At 34.4% G+C, this 18,000-nt stretch overlaps 3 protein-coding genes across 3 annotated transcripts; 1 reads left to right on the forward strand and 2 right to left on the reverse strand.

Moving 5' to 3' along the window:
* Positions 1-2,061: 2,061 nt before the first annotated feature.
* Positions 2,062-4,710, forward strand: LOC133694602 (gibberellin receptor GID1C-like). The gene is made up of 2 exons (XM_062116176.1): positions 2,062-2,417; positions 3,054-4,710. Exons 1-2 carry the CDS (start codon positions 2,379-2,381, stop codon positions 4,047-4,049), a joined length of 1,035 nt encoding a protein of 344 aa, XP_061972160.1. The 5' UTR covers positions 2,062-2,378; the 3' UTR covers positions 4,050-4,710.
* A 2,754-nt stretch (positions 4,711-7,464) lies between these two features.
* On the reverse strand, positions 7,465-9,240 carry LOC133694876 (uncharacterized). Its single transcript, XM_062116570.1, has one exon. The coding sequence runs from the start codon at positions 9,238-9,240 to the stop codon at positions 7,465-7,467; it is 1,776 nt and encodes a 591-aa protein (XP_061972554.1).
* Positions 9,241-14,555: 5,315 nt separating this feature from the next.
* Positions 14,556-16,464, reverse strand: LOC133694017 (histidine-containing phosphotransfer protein 1-like). The gene is made up of 6 exons (XM_062115432.1): positions 16,126-16,464; positions 15,840-15,970; positions 15,657-15,725; positions 15,136-15,207; positions 14,932-15,004; positions 14,556-14,835 (listed from the first exon to the last, which is right to left on the reverse strand). The coding sequence occupies exons 1-6, from the start codon at positions 16,186-16,188 to the stop codon at positions 14,785-14,787; spliced, it is 459 nt and encodes a 152-aa protein (XP_061971416.1). The 5' UTR covers positions 16,189-16,464; the 3' UTR covers positions 14,556-14,784.
* Between the last annotated feature and the right edge of the window lie 1,536 nt (positions 16,465-18,000).

Consider the following 18,000-nt stretch of genomic DNA (forward strand, 5'->3'; position numbering starts at 1 on the left):
TAAATAGCAACTTCGAGAATAAAACTAAATTTGAAATAAAATAACTAAATTAGAAAACACCCTATAATCTTGAATTGAAGGAGAAAATTGAAAATAAAAATCAAACCCACAAAAGAATTCAAAACAAAAAATCAAAATAGAAAAAAAATGACCAAATTTAAAAAAATAACAAATAACAATTATGGATTCAAGGGTGAAATTAAAAACAATTTGAAATTTGATAAAAAAAAAACCATGAACAAGAAATAAAAATAAAAAAAAAGAATGATTGAAGTTAGAATATTAGTAAATGAGAGGACAACTTTAAAATGTTGAATAACTAACATGAATTTGAAGACGAGGAAAGAAAAAAAAAAGTAGAAGTAAGAGATATTTGATGACACATCATCGCATAAACAATATCACACGCTACCCTGCATGGAAGGAGACACATCGATGTTTATCATGTTGTCACGAAATCTGTCGTTTGAACGATAAAAGACATCACACGTGCTACTAAAAGACAACGAATGCCTCTCATCCCCTAGCATGCGCATTGCATGCCCTAATTTTTTTGGGTTTAAAATTAATTAAAAGGCCAAATCATCCATCGATTAACTTGATTACAACTAAAAACTACAATAAAAAAATTAAAAAAACCCCTTAGGTGCCAATTTAATGAATTTTTTTTTTAAAGATATATAGTGATTTTAATATAATTTAAAAATATATAAATAACTTGTTATTTTCTATCTACAATGAACTTTGTGAAAAAGACTATTATACTCAACAAGCAATTCATTAATTGTTTTTTTATACCAATCCACAATCTAATGAAGTTCCATGCAATGTGAAACTCTGGTCCGTTTTAATGATCCAATCTCTTTTTGGTGGTAAAATGTTTTGATTTTTTTTTTATTTACTTGGTATAACTTTTCCATATTTACATTGTTTTTCAACCCTCCGTTTACAAAAAGATATGATTATGTTTTGTTGATTCTTAGTTCAAATTAAAAGTTTGTTATTAAAATGGGTCAAAATTTTAATTAGTAGAAGTTGAAAATTTTTAACTTATAGATTCTAACTCATGTTGTCTTCGTTCTTGAAAACAACTTGATTTAAGTCCCTTTTTTTTACCAAATATATATACTTCTAATTTAAAATCATCTTCGGGATTTTTTTTTTAAATCATGATTCAAAATAAAAAAAATTATTTTTTTCAAGTCATGTGAAACGGGCTCTTAGTACACTGTCAAATTACTTCACTAGTTAATATAAGACCACTCGTAATTACGAAGCAAAAAAACTATATATTAAATACATTAAAAGTTGTATTCTTCTCTTTCACATAAATATGACATCCATGGTGAGATTTATTTATTAGTGCTACCTTTATGAGAGATAGAAAAATAATAAATCCAAGTTGTTTTGCTGGCAATTTAATATCAAACGGGTTTTTTTTTTGGTAATTTAATATATATTTTTTTTATTGATTAACCAAATTGTTTTTGAATAATTTAAGTTGACCGAATTACATTAGATCAATTTATACATAATTTAATTTTAATTTTAAATTAATCAAATTATAAAATTTTAAAATTAATATACTAAATCGGTTGAATAACAAAATTAAATAATTTTTTCTGTTTTAGATATTGTTTTTTACATAAAAAAAACTTAGCACGTGTATACACAGCCACAGCAAAACAAAACCCAACAACAGTACCAAACAAAGCGTAACCCACAATGGCCGCAACAGGTACAGAGGACCGCAAAAAGCGTTCCAGACGGACCCCGTTTGTCCTCACGTGACTTGGCGCCGGCCGCACGCACATAAGCTTTTGTCTTGTTTCTTTCTCTCACATTTTACTAATTTCTTCCTTTTTTTAATTATTCCTTTTGTTTTTTAGTTTCTTTTTATTGCGTCATAAATGCTCAAAATTATTTCCAAAAAACAAAATAATTTTCTTACATCACCGGGTCCCACACAACAGTAATCTTTCGGCCGCTTACTTTGTCGTCTCTATATCACACCTAATGCGCACTCTACCACTCACCTCCACACACTTGCTATCATGCACCCTCACCCTTATCCTCCACGCATACACATCTCTACTCCTCCATGTGGTATTTTACCATTTATTGCCACCATCATTTCTCTCCGTGTTCAAAATTTGTTATTTTTGCAAATTTGAAGGATACCCATCTGATATTTTGGCCTCTTGAAAGCTTTGATAATAAATGAAAGCTATGAGGATTAGAGCTAAAAAGATCAAATCTTTTGTTTTTGGTTTCATTATGTGAAGTGAGTTTTCAATCGAGTTGTTCTTAAAAAGGATCTAAATTGAAGTTTTAGATTTTGTTTTTCGACACTCTGTTGATAAAGAAGTGCTAGTTTCATGGCTGGAAGTAATGGAGTTAATCTCAATGAAAGCAAGGTACCTTTTTTTTTAACATTTTTGTACTCTTTTGGTGACCAAAATTGGTATCTTCTGATGGTTTTTTTGTGCTGTTTGTGTTTTGGTGACTTGGAGTTGGAAATCAGCTGGATTTGAAGCGAAATTTATATTTTTTTGGTGGGGTTTTTGGTTTTGGTTTTGTTGGTGAGGGAAACTGGGTCTGGGGACTATGTTTAAGCAGTTTGGATTCTGTAGATTGTGTTGTTTGAGATTTTGGGGTTTTATGTTCTTTTTTTTGGAAAGATGGAAGCTTATTGAATTGTATTTGGGTTCTCAGGCTGCTGTGTTTTGAAGTTGTTTTGGGTTTTGAGATCATATAACAGTAGTTTGTTGATAGGTTGCTCTTGCTTGTTGTACGCATGATTGCTGGTTTTGAAGTCTTATTTTGGTCATCAAAATGTTGAACTTGGTTCCTTTTCGTTTCAATTCCGGATCAATTTAGTTTGGGGAATATGATTTGGTTTTATGGATAAATGTGTTACTTGTCAGTGTGTTTTTCATGGTTCTGTACTTGCTTGCTCGTTTGTGAAAAACTATCACTATTAATGGTTTATGGCCTGCTATTTTGCTATTCGGAATAAAAAAAATTGAAGATTTCCTTCATTTTTTGCTTAGAGGGTGGTACCCCTGAATACATGGGTCCTCATATCAAATTTCAAGCTGGCTTACAATCTTCTTCGTCGTCCTGATGGGACTTTCAACCGCCACTTGGCTGAGTTCCTTGACCGGAAAGTTCCTGCTAACGCGAATCCAGTTGATGGGGTTTTCTCATTTGATGTTATAATTGACCGTGGGACTAGCCTTCTTAGCCGAATCTATAGACGAGCTGATGCGCAAGAATCACAACCAAATATTGTTGACCTTGAGAAGCCTGTCAACTCGGAGGTTGTCCCTGTCATAATCTTCTTTCATGGCGGAAGCTTTGCTCACTCTTCTTCAAACAGTGCTATATATGATACACTCTGTCGCCGCCTGGTGGGCCTTTGCAAGGCTGTGGTAGTGTCTGTGAATTATAGGCGGGCGCCTGAAAATCGATACCCATGTGCTTATGATGATGGGTGGACTGCTCTGAAGTGGGTTAATTCAAGAACATGGCTCCAGAGCAAGAAAGATTCTAAAGTTCATATATACTTGGCTGGGGATAGTTCTGGTGGTAACATTGTTCACCATGTTGCTTTAAGAGCAGTAGAATCGGGAATTGATGTTTTGGGAAACATACTGCTGAACCCAATGTTTGGTGGGCAAGAGAGAACAGAATCAGAGAAGCGATTAGATGGCAAATATTTTGTTACTCTCCAAGACCGAGATTGGTATTGGAGAGCATTTCTTCCTGAAAGAGAGGATAGGGACCATCCAGCATGTAATCCATTTGGTCCAAAAGGTAAAAGCCTTGAAGGAATTAAATTTCCCAAGAGTCTTGTTGTGGTGGCCGGTTTAGACCTTGTTCACGACCGGCAAATAACATATGCTGAAGGTCTCAAGAAGGCTGGTCAAGATGTGAAACTTCTGTATCTGGAGCAGGCAACAATAGGTTTCTACTTGTTGCCCAATAACAATTACTTCCATACAGTGATGGATGAGATAAGTGAATTCGTGAGTCCTAACTGTTAATAGGGTTAACTTTACCAACTGGCAGCCATACTTGACCGAAGCTTGACATTCCTCTTTGGCTAAAATACGTGTTGTTTGCTGTTTTATGATTGTGTAGTGTTACCACTTACTGTTTTTATTAATCTTAAGTTGTTGCGTTCTGCTGCTCCGGGTTCGGTCGTTGAAGTTTCCAGAAACAACCCGGCTCTGTTATTGGGTGCAGAGCATCTATCTAGCTGTGGTTCGGATCGTGATCTGTTATATGTCCATTTTGCGGAATTTGAGTGGTGTAGTTTTTTGAAGTTTTAATAGCAGTGGGGGGGGACTGTTGCACTCAATTTGGCAGACCTACCACATTTAAGGTTACCCTTTCTGACTTCCAGCCCCAAAGGAGAGGAAGATGGAACTACTGGGTTTATATTTAGTGGCTGATCCCTTGTGGTGGACGGGTCGAAGCCTCTCTGATGTTATAAGTCTAATTTTAGAACATGGATATGAAAAAGTCCATGGTACTGTGATGCAGTATGTTTCTAGATACGCTTTAGTATATAGATATATATTTATATAAATAGATAAAGGTGTTTGCTTATCCTTTTTTTTTCTTTTTGTCGCAACTGTAAATGTTACTATGTTATTGCAAATTCAGAAATTATCAAGCACTCCTATATAGGTTTTCTTTGGATTCCTATGCCTGTTTTCATGATATGATATTATAGCAACGTTAAAATCTTGTCATAGCTTGCTGAACCTTTATTATAGACGCCAGAATTTAGGTATGATAACTGTTCGGAGGAGCATATCTTTTTGTTGGAGAGTGACCATGTTCTTGACCGAAGACCAAAGCTCCGTTTTACAGGGGAGCTTTTAAGCTATCACAACGTTAAACATGCACCAAGTCTTGCATTGTTTTGTTGAGGAGATAATGCACGTAATCAGATGAAAAGCTTGCTGAAGACGCAGCTTGCCTTGATGTGCTTGTCTGGATGGACAACATCTGGATCATGAACGTCGTCTTCAAAGTTAGAGCCTTGCTGTGCTGTGTTGCTATCTTCGAGGACGAAATAACTCTGTTCATTGTGGTGGCTTGTTGTGTAAAGATTTATGGGATCAAGTCTTAAGCCATTCATAACTCTGATGACTTGTATCTGTAGTGTTTTGCAGGGAATGCTAATTCTCGAGCTATGAATATATACAAATTCTATTAAGAAATCTGTTTTCAATTTTTAAATTAAAAAAATATTTTTATAAAATTTTTAAAAAATAAAGGGGCAACAATTTAGCTTAGATTGTAATTTCTAATTATTTTCTCCGCAATAAAAACAGAATTAAGATTCTTATTTGTATACAAACTCTGTTAAAAAAATCTATTTTTATTTTTTTAATTAAAAAAACTCTTGGGTGAACAAAATCTATTAATTTTTAAAATGTAAATAATAATATTTTTTTGAACGTGTTACTAAAAATACTCTTGTTTATGACGTGAAGAGGCTTCCAAAAAGTGGTTTTCTACACATGATAGGGTTTAACACTAGATTTAGCACCAGAAATTTAGTTTGTCTTGAGATAATTGTGAGCCAAGTGGAAAAAGGCATCAAAACGTGCTGCCTTTTAGTCCACTAATTCTGTTATCCTGGCCTCAAATCTATCCCTACATAACAATTCGGAGACATTGCAGCAAATGATTGGAAGCAAATTTCATGTACTCCATTTTTGGTTTTGATGAAGATTGATTTAATTCCTTCTTGGCATTTCTTGACGGCCTGTTCTTGATGCATTGTTTGAGGGCTTGAATGGCTGCGAAAATACAAAAAATGGCTTGTTTTTGATAGATACAAGCCCATTCAGTGGTGGTTGGAACTTGGACATCTCCAAAGGGACCACATTAAAACCACTTACTATCACTAAAAGGAATATTAGTACTTTGTTTGCACAATGGCAAGAGAACAGCTAGCTCCCGATGAAGACATGAAAGTCTTGTTTGATTGTCTTTGGAGACTCAAAGTCAAGCTAATCACAGTGCTAGCTCGTTCATTGATATCAATGGACAAAAAAGAAACACAAGTTAAGGGTTTGGTATGCGATGCAATCGCAGATTGCACTGCAATAACAGTCGCTTAGTGAGTGCTTGTTAACCCGCAGAACATCTCGTTAACCAACAAACCCGTTTATTATGTTTGCAAATCTTGTTTGGTTTGCATAAATGGTTAGAATAATGCTTGTTTAATGTGTTTAGCTATCAACAAATCAACTGTTTTAGCCCTTTTCAGGGAGAGTTTTGTTACAGAAAACGATAGGTCGCTTCTTCAAGTGGGATCTTTAATTAATGAGATATGAGTAGGATGGCTAATAGGACACCACCTAGGGTTTGTGCTAGAAATCCATTTAGATTATGGTTTATCCCTTTTGATGAACTATTGATCCAGGTCACTCAGCATTATTGGCCCGAGAAGGGAGAAAAAGACTCAAAAGGGAAGGCACTAATATGTTGCCATGATTTCTAGAAACCCTAATGCATAATGTTGTGGTTAGAAGTGTGCCTGACAAAGCATAAAATAGAGAAAAAAACAATGATTCAGAACTCCACCAGATACGACAGAAAATTAACGGCATTTTTTAAAGAGGGGTTCAAGATCCCCACTTCTTTGCATCCTCACTACCTGGTTCACCAACATGCTTTGCTCAGCACAACGTTGCAGATGAGCTAATATAGCTTGCCTAGGATTGACACCTCACATGAAGAGCAAATCACGAGAGAAGTGGTGTTCAGGATTTTAGAAGAGAATTTTAAACTCAATTATATTGCCTAGAAAATGAAACTTCTCTGAGAATTGAAAAAGAATGTCGTACCTCGATAACAACAGAAATTCCAGGAGATTGATCTTTTTTTCGGTGCAAGAATTCCAAAGGATAAGGTTAACAAAAATGATAAAGGGAAAAAAAATATAACAGTCCAACTGAGCAACTGATAGCGTAGTTGCATCCTCCAAACCCATGATTTTCGCAAAAGAACTAGGGAAACAATTTGGGATCCTGCTTATATGGAATACAATCACTGGATTTCTCATGATACAATATTGTGCCAACATGATATCCGAATCACAGCATGAAATCCAACCGCTATAGTTGCAGTAGAGCACAATAATGTCCAGAAACATGCCCTGCTTGTTACGCTAGAGTGTGATTGAACATATCCAACAAATTAAAGAAGAAACTCAAGCAAAGCATATAACAAGGTGCAGAAAATAAATAATATATTCATCATCATACTCGAAATGGCGGTTAAAAACCTCCAGTTGTCGCAATGCCAAGTTTATGTCTTGGCTAAAACCAGAGTTAAGAGTAACAAACTGGCAAACTCTGCTGTCAGGTAGAGCTTGATTAACTATGAATTAATTCTAGAACTTAAGCAACATGCCTAGAAACAAAAAATTGATCATCAACGTAATCTAGCAACATATGCAAGAGACACTGCTGCAGCAACAACTGTAGTTGCTGAAGACAACATACTTAAAAGGCTATTCTTCTTATCCGCCTTTGCCACAGAATTCTGCAGAAATTCTAATTGTTGCTTCATCTCCTCCACCACTGTCTGCTTGTTACTAAATGCAGTCTTAATAACTTCCAGCTTACTTGCATACGGTTCGATTTCACCATTAAGCATCTTTTCAGTGACAATCATATCTTCTTTAACATTGTTTGATTCACATAACAATGCAGCAGTATTCTTTAGCATGGCTAGTGCTCTATCATAATTAGTACCAGCTGATTCCATTTTGGTCCTCAACTCATCTATTTTCCCTTCTGCTTCTGTGAAATGTTTCTGTAACAAATCTTTTTCCTTCTCCAACGTAGCAACTTGGCTTTCCATTTCCTTCTTTTGCGAGACCAGACTCTCCTGCTCGTTTTTCATCTTTGCACGCTCCTCCACAATTTCTTCAACTCTCTTCTCCATTTCCAAAACTTTAGACCTCAAGTTCATGGCGTTCTTTCTCTCCTCACCTAAACTTTTTTGAGCAGTGTCCCTCTCAAGCCTTACTTTCTCAAAAGCATCTTTATAATGACTGGCTTCAGAAACTACTTGTTTGTTCTTATCTTCTCGATCCTTGATCGATTCTTGCATTGAAAAAATATCACCCCTTAGCTGACCCACCTCCTCGTGCAGCTTCACAATTTCACCCTCCTTAATAACTTTCACTTCCTCAATCTCATTCTTCTCTCTCAACAATTCCTCAATTAATCCTTTCTTATCCTCAATTTCAGCATAAGCCATGATCTTATATTTACAGTCATCATCCTTTTCCTCCATTAAACGCACAATTGTCCTTTCTTTTTCCTTCTTCTCTTCCATCAAACCATCAATTTCCCTTTCCATTGCATTCTCCTTCTCCAATGCCAGCCCCAAACTCTTCTCCAATTCCATAGCTTTTCCGCTCAAAACTCCCTTCTCCTTCTGCAAACTTGATACAATCTCATCAAGTTCCCCTGCTTTTCTCTCCAACTCACCAATCTTCACCTTCTGCTCACTTTTTTCACCAGCAATCTCGTTCCTCTCCTTCTCAATCCGTCCAATCTCTCTCTTCAAATCCTCAATTTCATTCACTTTCTGCACCAAATTATTTTCAGCCAAACCTCTCAATCTTTGAAGCTCCTCAATTTCTTTCTCTCCGTCCTTCATTTCCTTATCCAACAAAGCATATTGTTTATAAAGTTTCTCAATCTCTTCCTCACCCTCCCTCTCCATTTTCTCCAATTCAACCACACTATCTTTCAAACCATCAGCCCCCTTCATCCAATTATCAACATCACTCTTCAACAAATCCCTCTCGCGATAAACCCGACTCAATCTATCTCTCTCAGTCTCAACATTCATCACTAACCCCTTAACCTCACTCTCCAAGGCCCCAATTTCATTGTCCTTCCCTCTCTTCTCTCTCACCAGACCACCAACAAAACTACCCATTTCAACCATCCGGGTCTCGATAAAAACACAAAATAGCGCCTTTTCTATCTCCAAACTCACCCTCTCATCACTGATTTTACCCAACTCACTCTCCAACTCACTCTTTTCCTTACAATACAGAGCCAGCTCAGTCTCCAAAGCCTCCTTAGCTTTCACCAGAGATTCAACTTGTTGTCTGCGTTGTTTTGCCTCCTTGACAAGCAAATCATTGACAGTTTTCAAAGATTGAAACTTGTCATTAGGGTCTTCCATGGAGGGTTGTTGGTGTTGATGTTGGGAGGTCAAGTTTTGATTTTGATCCTGTGGGTTCTGTTGTTTGGGGTCTTGGGTTTGATGGGTCACTTTCTTTTTGGCCATTTCTTGGTTTTTTTTTTTGTAGTGGTGAAAGTATTTGAGGATTTTAGGGTTAGGGTTTTGCTAGGGTTTTTATGGTGGAGAAATGAGAAAAAGCAGAGGTGATCAAAAGACAAGAAGCACGGATAAGGGGATAGAAGAGAGAGAAACTGGGGGAGTTGAAGAGTTGTTGAGGGTTCAAAAATTGAGGCCCAGAGGAGATAGAGAATCTCAATTGTTTTATAACGTGGGAAGATTTTTTAAAAAATAAATGGGTTTTTTGAAAACATGATGGGGTATTTTATAATTTCAACACAGTAATATAAAAGGTTTTTGAAAAATTACATGTCTTGAAAAGAAAAAAAAACATGAGCCTTTTCTAGCATAGTTGCAAGAACAAGTTTGTTGAGTAAATAACTCATTAAATTAAGATTTAATTTGGTTTGAGGGGGTGAAAAATATGATTTTCTTATTAAAATATGTTATTTTAGATATATTTTTAAGAAATTAGTTCTTGTAATTATTTTTGCCAAGTTCACGTGGGAAGGAGGATAGGCATGAATTTTAGTTTATTTTTCCTTTTTGAACCACGATTTTTAGCTCAATTCAATTGGTATATTGTTAAAAAATTAAAATTCAATTGGTATGATACTTCATATGAAAATTGTGATGCCAACATGTTTATTAATTTAAATAGTAATGTTGATGTTATATTATAGAGATATTTTTTATCAAATGATATTTATTTTATAGAAAGTTTTCTGAGATTTTGTTTGAAAATCTCATCCCATAAGTGGGTTTGAAACTTATATTATTTTGTGTTTAATTTTTATCAAATAAATAAGAATGATGAGATTCGAATTCGTGACTGCTTGACCATCAAGATTCTGATACTATATTAAAAATTTAATTCAACCTAAAATTTTAAATTATTAAATAAAATCTTAAAATATAATTTATATTATTCTTTAACAGATACTAGTAATCTTCCGTGTTAGATAAAGTTTAATAATGACATATTATTGTGTTTTTTTTTGTTAGAAAATTGCCCAAGGAAACTATGCATCGTCCTCCTTTACTAAGACATGTTCATGGTTGAAGGGTGTAGATGCACGCTCGAAAAATTGAGGCCAATCTTGACACAAACATCGGCCTACACATTTTCTTCACAGGTAATGTTTTCTCTCTCAAGAATTTTATAGCTCAAGATTTCTTTAGCTATTGTCAATGAGCTGATGGCTTAACCATCTCGCATGACATCCAACACACACACACACACACACACACACACACACAAACACACACAACAACTAGACAATTTCGATTCCTAACATGAACGAAATCAACCAAGGATCTTGTAGCCAGCCAGATGGTATATAGCCTCTTCTAAAACAGGGGATTTTATGGGTTGGATCCATCCATCCTTTCACCGTGGGGAATCGAGCTGTTTATTAGTCTCATAGATTTGAAAGTAACACATTAATCCCTGAACTCTTCTTATAGTGTGAATTAGGTCCCTTTTTGGCTAGAAAAGCCAGAACGTTTGTCCCCTCGCCAACCCATTAGCCCTCTCATTGACTACGGTAGCTTTGGGCTAAAGGGTCTCTACAAGAAGAAAACATGAAAGCAATCAGAGTGGCAGACATAGTTTTCAAGGCTACTCAAAGTTATAAAACCCGGTCTGCTTGTAACCAGGCCAAGGCCCAGCTTAGTTTATAAGGGCTTAGCAATTAGCACATAGTAATTACTTGGGATTTTGTTTTGTATATTGCTCTGCCTATGGGAGTGGACACAGTAGGAAAGTGATAACACAAAAAATCACAAGAAAAAGGCATACAAAATTTAACGGATGAAAAGTACTGCGGATGTGAATACTGAATTTTCAATTTTATTATTTGAAAATTAAAGCATACAATAATTATCTTTTTATAAAGTTTACAACATTTTTAAATAGGTTAGAAAATCTTATCTTTATTAAAAAACAACTAAGAATCCAAAATATAAAAAAATAAACAAAAACATTTGACTTAAATCATAGAGTCAGATTAAACATAAAAATAATAATAAAAAATAATATATCATAAATATCAATGCTCAGATATAATTTTAAATGATCCCACAGTTCGTTCAACAATATTACTTATAAAAATTTAAGCATGATTTAACAGTTAAATCTTTCCATTGCATTGATGTTATATGTATATTTCATTACACATCCCATGCTGAATCTAAACGTTCAACTCCTAGTTTTCTTTCAGATACACAGCTGAGAAATTTGTGAAGTTTGAAGGTCTCCAAGATGCTGATCAACCTGAGATTAGGCTGCCATCAACTCTAGATATTTGGAAACCAATTATAGAAGAGGGTCTAGCATAACCATATTGCTAATGCACCATCGACAAACTTAAAGCATAGAATTCATTTAGACAACACAACCTCAAAGATTCAGTGTAGAAGCTTGAAGGATATTGCATGGTCACGTAGTTGAATTTTTTTTTTAATTTTTTTAAAATATAGATGTTTAGACCAACTTACACGTATCTTGACTAATCTTATAAACCCTGAAGTTAACCACTATGTAAGCTTCTAGTAGTTCTGAAATTAACCATCTTTGCTTTTATATTATCAAAAGCTTTCCTCTCTATCTTTGTTAAGCTATGAAAAAAAGTGACTCCCCGCAACTCTGCGAACCTATACTAGCTTCTTAAACTTCTTTCCTAACCCTTTAGCTCTATACTAGCTTCTTAAATTTCTTTCCTAACCCCTGGTTGTCCACTCCATACTTTTCTTTTTAATTTTTATAATTAAATTAAATAAAATAAGGATGATAAGATTTGAAATTTTTATAGCTTGTTTATTAATGTTTTGATATCATATTAAAAAATTATCTCAACTCAGAAGTTTAAATTCTCGGATGAAAATCCAAAAATAGTTAAATATTACTTTCTAGCAATGCTTAACAATTTGCAGTCAATTTTCTAAACCCCTCTTCATTGAATCCTGGTGTTCTCTAATCCCAGAATAATTAATACTTAAAAAGAAAATTGCGAAATCAGTTACCCGTAATGAAAAATGCCAATGGATGTCTTTAAATCCTGATGTTCTCTAATGTGATCATGCTTTGAATCCCTGCTGTCAAACCTGCCTGGACAAATTTTAACCACATGAAGTACTTTCAGCGGGAAAGCATAAAATTGTTCATGTCTGTGAAAGCACATGGTCTTGTCTCACTATAAAATTACTTGTCTAGCAGATTGTTCCAAGTTGGCACAGTACTTGTTCCTGAAAACACTTTGGTTGTTGCCTTTTGTTAAGTATAAAACGTGGGGGTTAAAGCTTCTAGTTCTACATGCATGCACTTGCTTGCCTGTTGACAAAATTAGGATCATATAATATACCAAGATTGAGACTGCACTTGAAGAGTACGAGACATGCATTCTGCATTCAATACGAAATATTATATCGAATCACATGCTAGAATCTGTCCATCTGGAAACTCACTCTGCCAAATTTGCTTAGGGTTTTTAAATCAGAAATAACCACTTTATTCCACTCCTATTTTTTGAGCAAAACTAGCCTTTCCATGAGTTCCTTAATGGTCACTAATGGGAGTTTAGTCCATCGACAGTCTTCCTTGCAGAGTGTGGAAATTGATAAGATCCAGATGCAAGCCCTACTCATCTTCAAAACTTAAAGAAAGTCATATACACATGCCCTGTGAGCTTTTCGTTCAGCCTAAAATCCATGAAACATATCACACCAATTCACAACTATGATTTGTCATGAACTGGAAGAGAAAAAAATGAAGTCAAATGGTTGGCTAGTAATGCTTTAAGCAAGAACCATGCCAATAAATACAGAACTCTGCCATTACAGCATGTATATTGGCTTTTGCTTCAAGATACCTGCAGACCAGGAGACATCACATCTCATATGAAAACAGTTGACCTTATAAAAAAACTCATCCATTCATTGAACGCAATACAGGGATTATGGAATGGCTGATTAAAATATATTGCAGGAGATAAACGAATCACCCCATCAACATGGGATTTTCTTCTTTATTTTTGATAATTGATATCAAAGTACATTACCAGCCATCTGTACTCATAAAAAACAGTTTGACATCTTCTTGATAGAGGCAATGGTCGGTGGCTACCATTTTTATTTAGCCAATGTGTGTGTTTGTCCTTGTTGTAACATGGCAGCCAATCTTATTCATCCAAATTGAAGCATAGCCATTAAATCAGTCACAGACAATATTATAGCAGTTCAGTTTCTTGTGTCCATAAAAGAGGATTGTTTAGCAGCTAGTGTTGATTAGTGTTTTGAACTGTGATAACTTTTACTGTGTTTGATAAAGGAGGTTTTAAAAACATCTATAAATTATTATTTTTTATAATTAAGTTTTAAAAGAGAGTTTTGAGTGAGATCCATGTAAAATTATAATGTGTTAATTAACTAAATACTTTTAAAACAATGATCGAAGCAAAACACAGCTTTAACCACGTATTACTACACTACCACACTGACCCTGATGTCAACAATATTTTAGGACTAAAGCCTTCAAGTTTGGAGTGGTTTTGAGGTGCGCAGCCACATTGGCTTTTTGAGGTTCATCAAGATTGGTTGAGTGAGGATTTCATTACTTTATCTGATGACTATAATGACAAAAACTTCACGCCTTCCTTAACCATGTGAAAGTTCTAACCCCACCAAGAAAAAAAAAAAGAAAGAAATTTCCAACTTTTATCCAACCATTAGCAATTAACTAATATGATGCTTAGTTACATATATTCTTATATATCCAAATAAGAGAAAAGGTTGAAATACAAACATTCCCTTCCATCACTTACCTTTGCTAACCCTACCCTTCCTTACCCTTCTTCCATCCAAACATAATGTGTACAAATTACAACTCAGTTTTGCAACAATGCATCTCTATCTACCTTTAAACTGCAGTTCGTCCATAGGCTTTCAAAGTTCAATGGAAGAATGAGACAAATTGAGGAGCATAGAGGTTCTTCTCTACTATTGAAGAAAATGAAGTTCTTCTCTAGATGCTATCTTAAAGTCTATCTTCCATTATTGATCTGCATCTCCTTTCCTTTCTTTTTTTTATCGTAACAAAGATGATTTAAACTTGAGTCCTGATCGTCATGATGGGAAGATTACCACTAGATTAGATGGCCATTAGTAATAATATACCATTCTTTAAGCAGAAGGAAGAGCAATTGCCAACAAAGTACTGGTTTATTCACATTCTTCATCACTGCTCATGCGTTGGATATAATACAAACTTAAGCTAAAATAATCTGAACTGTTTAGAGCTTAATCACACAACAGGAAATGTGGAAAGAAAGTAGAGCAATGAAGGAAGAGAACTAAAGCTTCTCTACATATCCAAAACCCCACTTTAGTAGCTGTCTCTAGCTATGATCTTCTGCAAAGATTTTCACATCATCACATTGGCCAAGGAATTGACCCTCCTGCTGTCAAAACCTGTTGCTCAAGCTGCAATCATACAAATAGAAATCAGTTGCTTGTGAAACAATTTTCATTCTTAACAAGTTAAATTCTTTCTCCCTTTTTTCTCTTATTGCCTCTTACCTTGAACAGAGTTTCAAGCTTAGTTTTCACCAGGGAGTACTCATTCTTCACTTGCTGGAGACATTTTTGACACCTACACCACACCCAATTTGACACCAGAAACATGAAACAGTGGATAACAATACTTTTTTAAGATTGAAACGAACAATTTGTGGGGTAAGCTACACCGAAACAATCTGAAATATTAGCTGAAAAGAAACTTACCCTTCAATATTTCGCTCCTCGCAGTAGTTGCGGAAGGCAATGCAGACTTTCTGAACTCTTTGAACCCCAATGCTGTTATTTCAAGACCTCTTTCAATGGTATATACGAGATGGAAGAGATATAAAAGAAAAAAAAAATTCCCATGATATGTAGCCAAAATTGGTGTGGTGCAAAAATGTTATATAGCCATCACCCAAATTTTTAGGATCAATTAACCATGAATAAAACTAAGTTGAGAAGTAAAACTGAACATTGCATAGACAACTGCACTGATTTGAAACTTGAGTGTAAAACTCTTTAGCCAGCTGTACTGCCAATGGTGAGACATTTGCTTCAAGCAAGTGACAAGTTTTGTGTTACAAATTTGACTTTAAGCTATGAAATATGTGCTGGTTGACATTGTTGGAGAAAGTGGAAACAAATTTCATCCACTGAAGGAAAAAAAAAAAACCCTTTCACTATGACCACCTAGGCATAATAGTAGATTCAGCTTCTAGTTAAACAAGGTGATTGGAGATCACCTGGAGCTGCTGCCCTTCAACTGGTGAACATGAGCATCAATTTTTCTGTAATCTATACTTTGCTGCTCTCTATTCAATACCAAAAATAATTACATTAGGACAGTGGAATCTACCAAGATATTTAACACAAAATAAAGAAGAAAAGGAAATGTTATAGGAGATCTACAGAGTTAAAATTCTCACAAATCTTTGGCTAGCTCATTGATAAGCTTTTCAGAGTCTTCAAAGAAAAGAGTCACCAGTTCAACTACGAAATCTGGGTTGCTCTCATCTTGAAGTTGCTGAAGTTGGTTAAACTGGTCATCCAAAAATCCCTTCACACACACACACACAAAGAACTCATCATCAACCAGCCAGAGAAAGACCAAGCAAAGTAGAAACAAAAACAAAACAAAACCTAAGCATAGCTTCTGCTTCTCTTCAAGACATATCTACAGTAATGTTAACATATTGCAAGTTATGCTCTGACCTCATTAAACAGTTGGCCTGTGTAGTCGATTAACTGCCTTTGCAACTGAACCACACTATCCATTGTTAGCTTTTCTCAAGTTCTTTGCTAGCTAAGTTACTTTGCAGATCTTCTAGCGTGTAGAACTAGATGAAGTACATTAATTTCTTTGAAAAAGTTTAAAAGCAAGAAAAGGGTCTTTGTAGCTAAAGATTCTTTCTTGCTTTTAAAGCAGAGAGTAGACCGCTATAATGAAGATGTGAAGTTACTCTTCTTTGTATTATTGGTCTTTTACTTTCCCTCCCTTCTCTGGGTTTGTGTGTTTTTTGTTTTCTTTCTTCTCTCTCAACTCGATGCATCCTTTCTTTTATTTACAGGTTTTGTACTGTGTTTACGTTCACTTTAAAAATATATTAAATTAATATTCACTCCACTACTTGAAGATCACTCTGCACACAGAAATTTATTTATCACCATAATTTTATGTTTTTTCAAAAAAAAAAAAAAACCATTTTACATCACAATGTTAAATACGTTATCAAATTGTCTTAAGAAATTTGACAGCATCGCAAGATCCACAACTTGATTCCAATCCATATCCCTTTCACCTTTCATCCCTTTACTTCCAGTAACAGATAACCAGAGCTATAAAACCCGGCATAATCTATACTAAACTCTTGTTCTTAATGTCAACGATGATCAAAAGACTGTCTAATTATTTCAATATTATAAAACTAGTTAATTAATTTCAATTAATCACCAGGACTAATTTATAATTAACTCTTGTTCTTAACTCTATCCTTAATTTCTAAAGACTTGACAGCTCCTCCTCTCAAACCAAGAAAACAAGACTCATATTATTAATTGGAAGCTGGTACGCCAAATAACAGTACTCATCTTCATAGTGTTAAGATACAAAAATAAGGAGAGCTAAACCCCATATTTTTATTATTTATTTTTTTATGTTGGGCATATGATAAAGGAACAAGTGAAAGTGATGTGAAATCTTGCTGCGTTTATGTCTCTGGGAATTTTTTAAGGGGGATTTTTTGTCTCTTCTAAGTGAAATGAATAATATTGATTGCTGATGCAAAATCTCTCTCTCTCTTCAATAATGGAGTTGCTATTGATAAAAATATTAGACTTGTTCGATGAATATATTTACTTTAATCTGACCTACCTACGTACTCCCTTCGTCTTCTTCTCTTTATCCTCCAATATTATCTCTTCCTTTTTCACTTTTACTCTTGAGATTATGGTCAGAATATCATGGATATATTTATGCATAGACGTTTTTCAAGATAATTTTTTTAATGAATCCAAACCTTCTTTTTTCCGAGCTAATATTGTTTAGAGGTCGATTTTTATTAGATAACAAAAGAAAAAAAAATTAGGAGAAAATTTATTGATATGAGTATGAATGATCTGTTTAAGATTAAATATTTTAATTTTAATATAAGAAGATATATATAAAAAAATATTAAGATTGCATTTATTAATGTCTCAAGATGATAAACGCACCAGGTTAGAGGATTAAAAATAAAAATATAAAATAATTTTATTTTTTAAATATTTTTAGAGTGAATTTTTATAATTTTTCTAGCACGAACGTGTCTTGGATTTTAGTGCAGTTTGTGGGGAGACATGCAAGTTGATTGGAGAGAATAGCTAGCCATGTCTATATACGACTCAAACGAGCCATAATTCGGTCATGAAGTTGTGATAATTCAAGCAATATCTACAGCAATTAACTTCATCAATATATTCAAGATAATATATGTTTTTGTATTTAAAAATGCATTTAAATATATTTTTAAAGTATTTTTTATTTAAAAAAATATTAAATTAATATTTTTTATATTAAAACATTCTATATTTTGGCGTTTGAAAATGTAT

Source organism: Populus nigra, chromosome 5, assembly GCF_951802175.1.
Source record: "Populus nigra chromosome 5, ddPopNigr1.1, whole genome shotgun sequence".
NCBI classification, from domain to species: Eukaryota; Viridiplantae; Streptophyta; class Magnoliopsida; order Malpighiales; family Salicaceae; genus Populus; species Populus nigra.

Bases quoted from the DNA above. Each gene is read 5' to 3' on its own strand.
- LOC133694876 (XM_062116570.1), bottom strand. From the start codon at position 9,240: ATGGAAGACCCTAATGACAAGTTTCAATCTTTGAAAACTGTCAATGAT.
- LOC133694017 (XM_062115432.1), bottom strand. From the start codon at position 16,188: ATGGATAGTGTGGTTCAGTTGCAAAGGCAGTTAATCGACTACACAGGC. The intron at 15,971-16,125 runs GTCAGAGCATAA...GTGTGTGTGAAG, and splicing joins CAGGCCAACTGTTTAATGAG to GGATTTTTGGATGACCAGTT. The intron at 15,005-15,135 runs GTAAGTTTCTTT...GGTGTGGTGTAG, and splicing joins GAGGAGCGAAATATTGAAGG to GTGTCAAAAATGTCTCCAGC.
- LOC133694602 (XM_062116176.1), top strand. From the start codon at position 2,379: ATGGCTGGAAGTAATGGAGTTAATCTCAATGAAAGCAAG. The intron at 2,418-3,053 runs GTACCTTTTTTT...TTTTTTGCTTAG, and splicing joins TTAATCTCAATGAAAGCAAG to AGGGTGGTACCCCTGAATAC.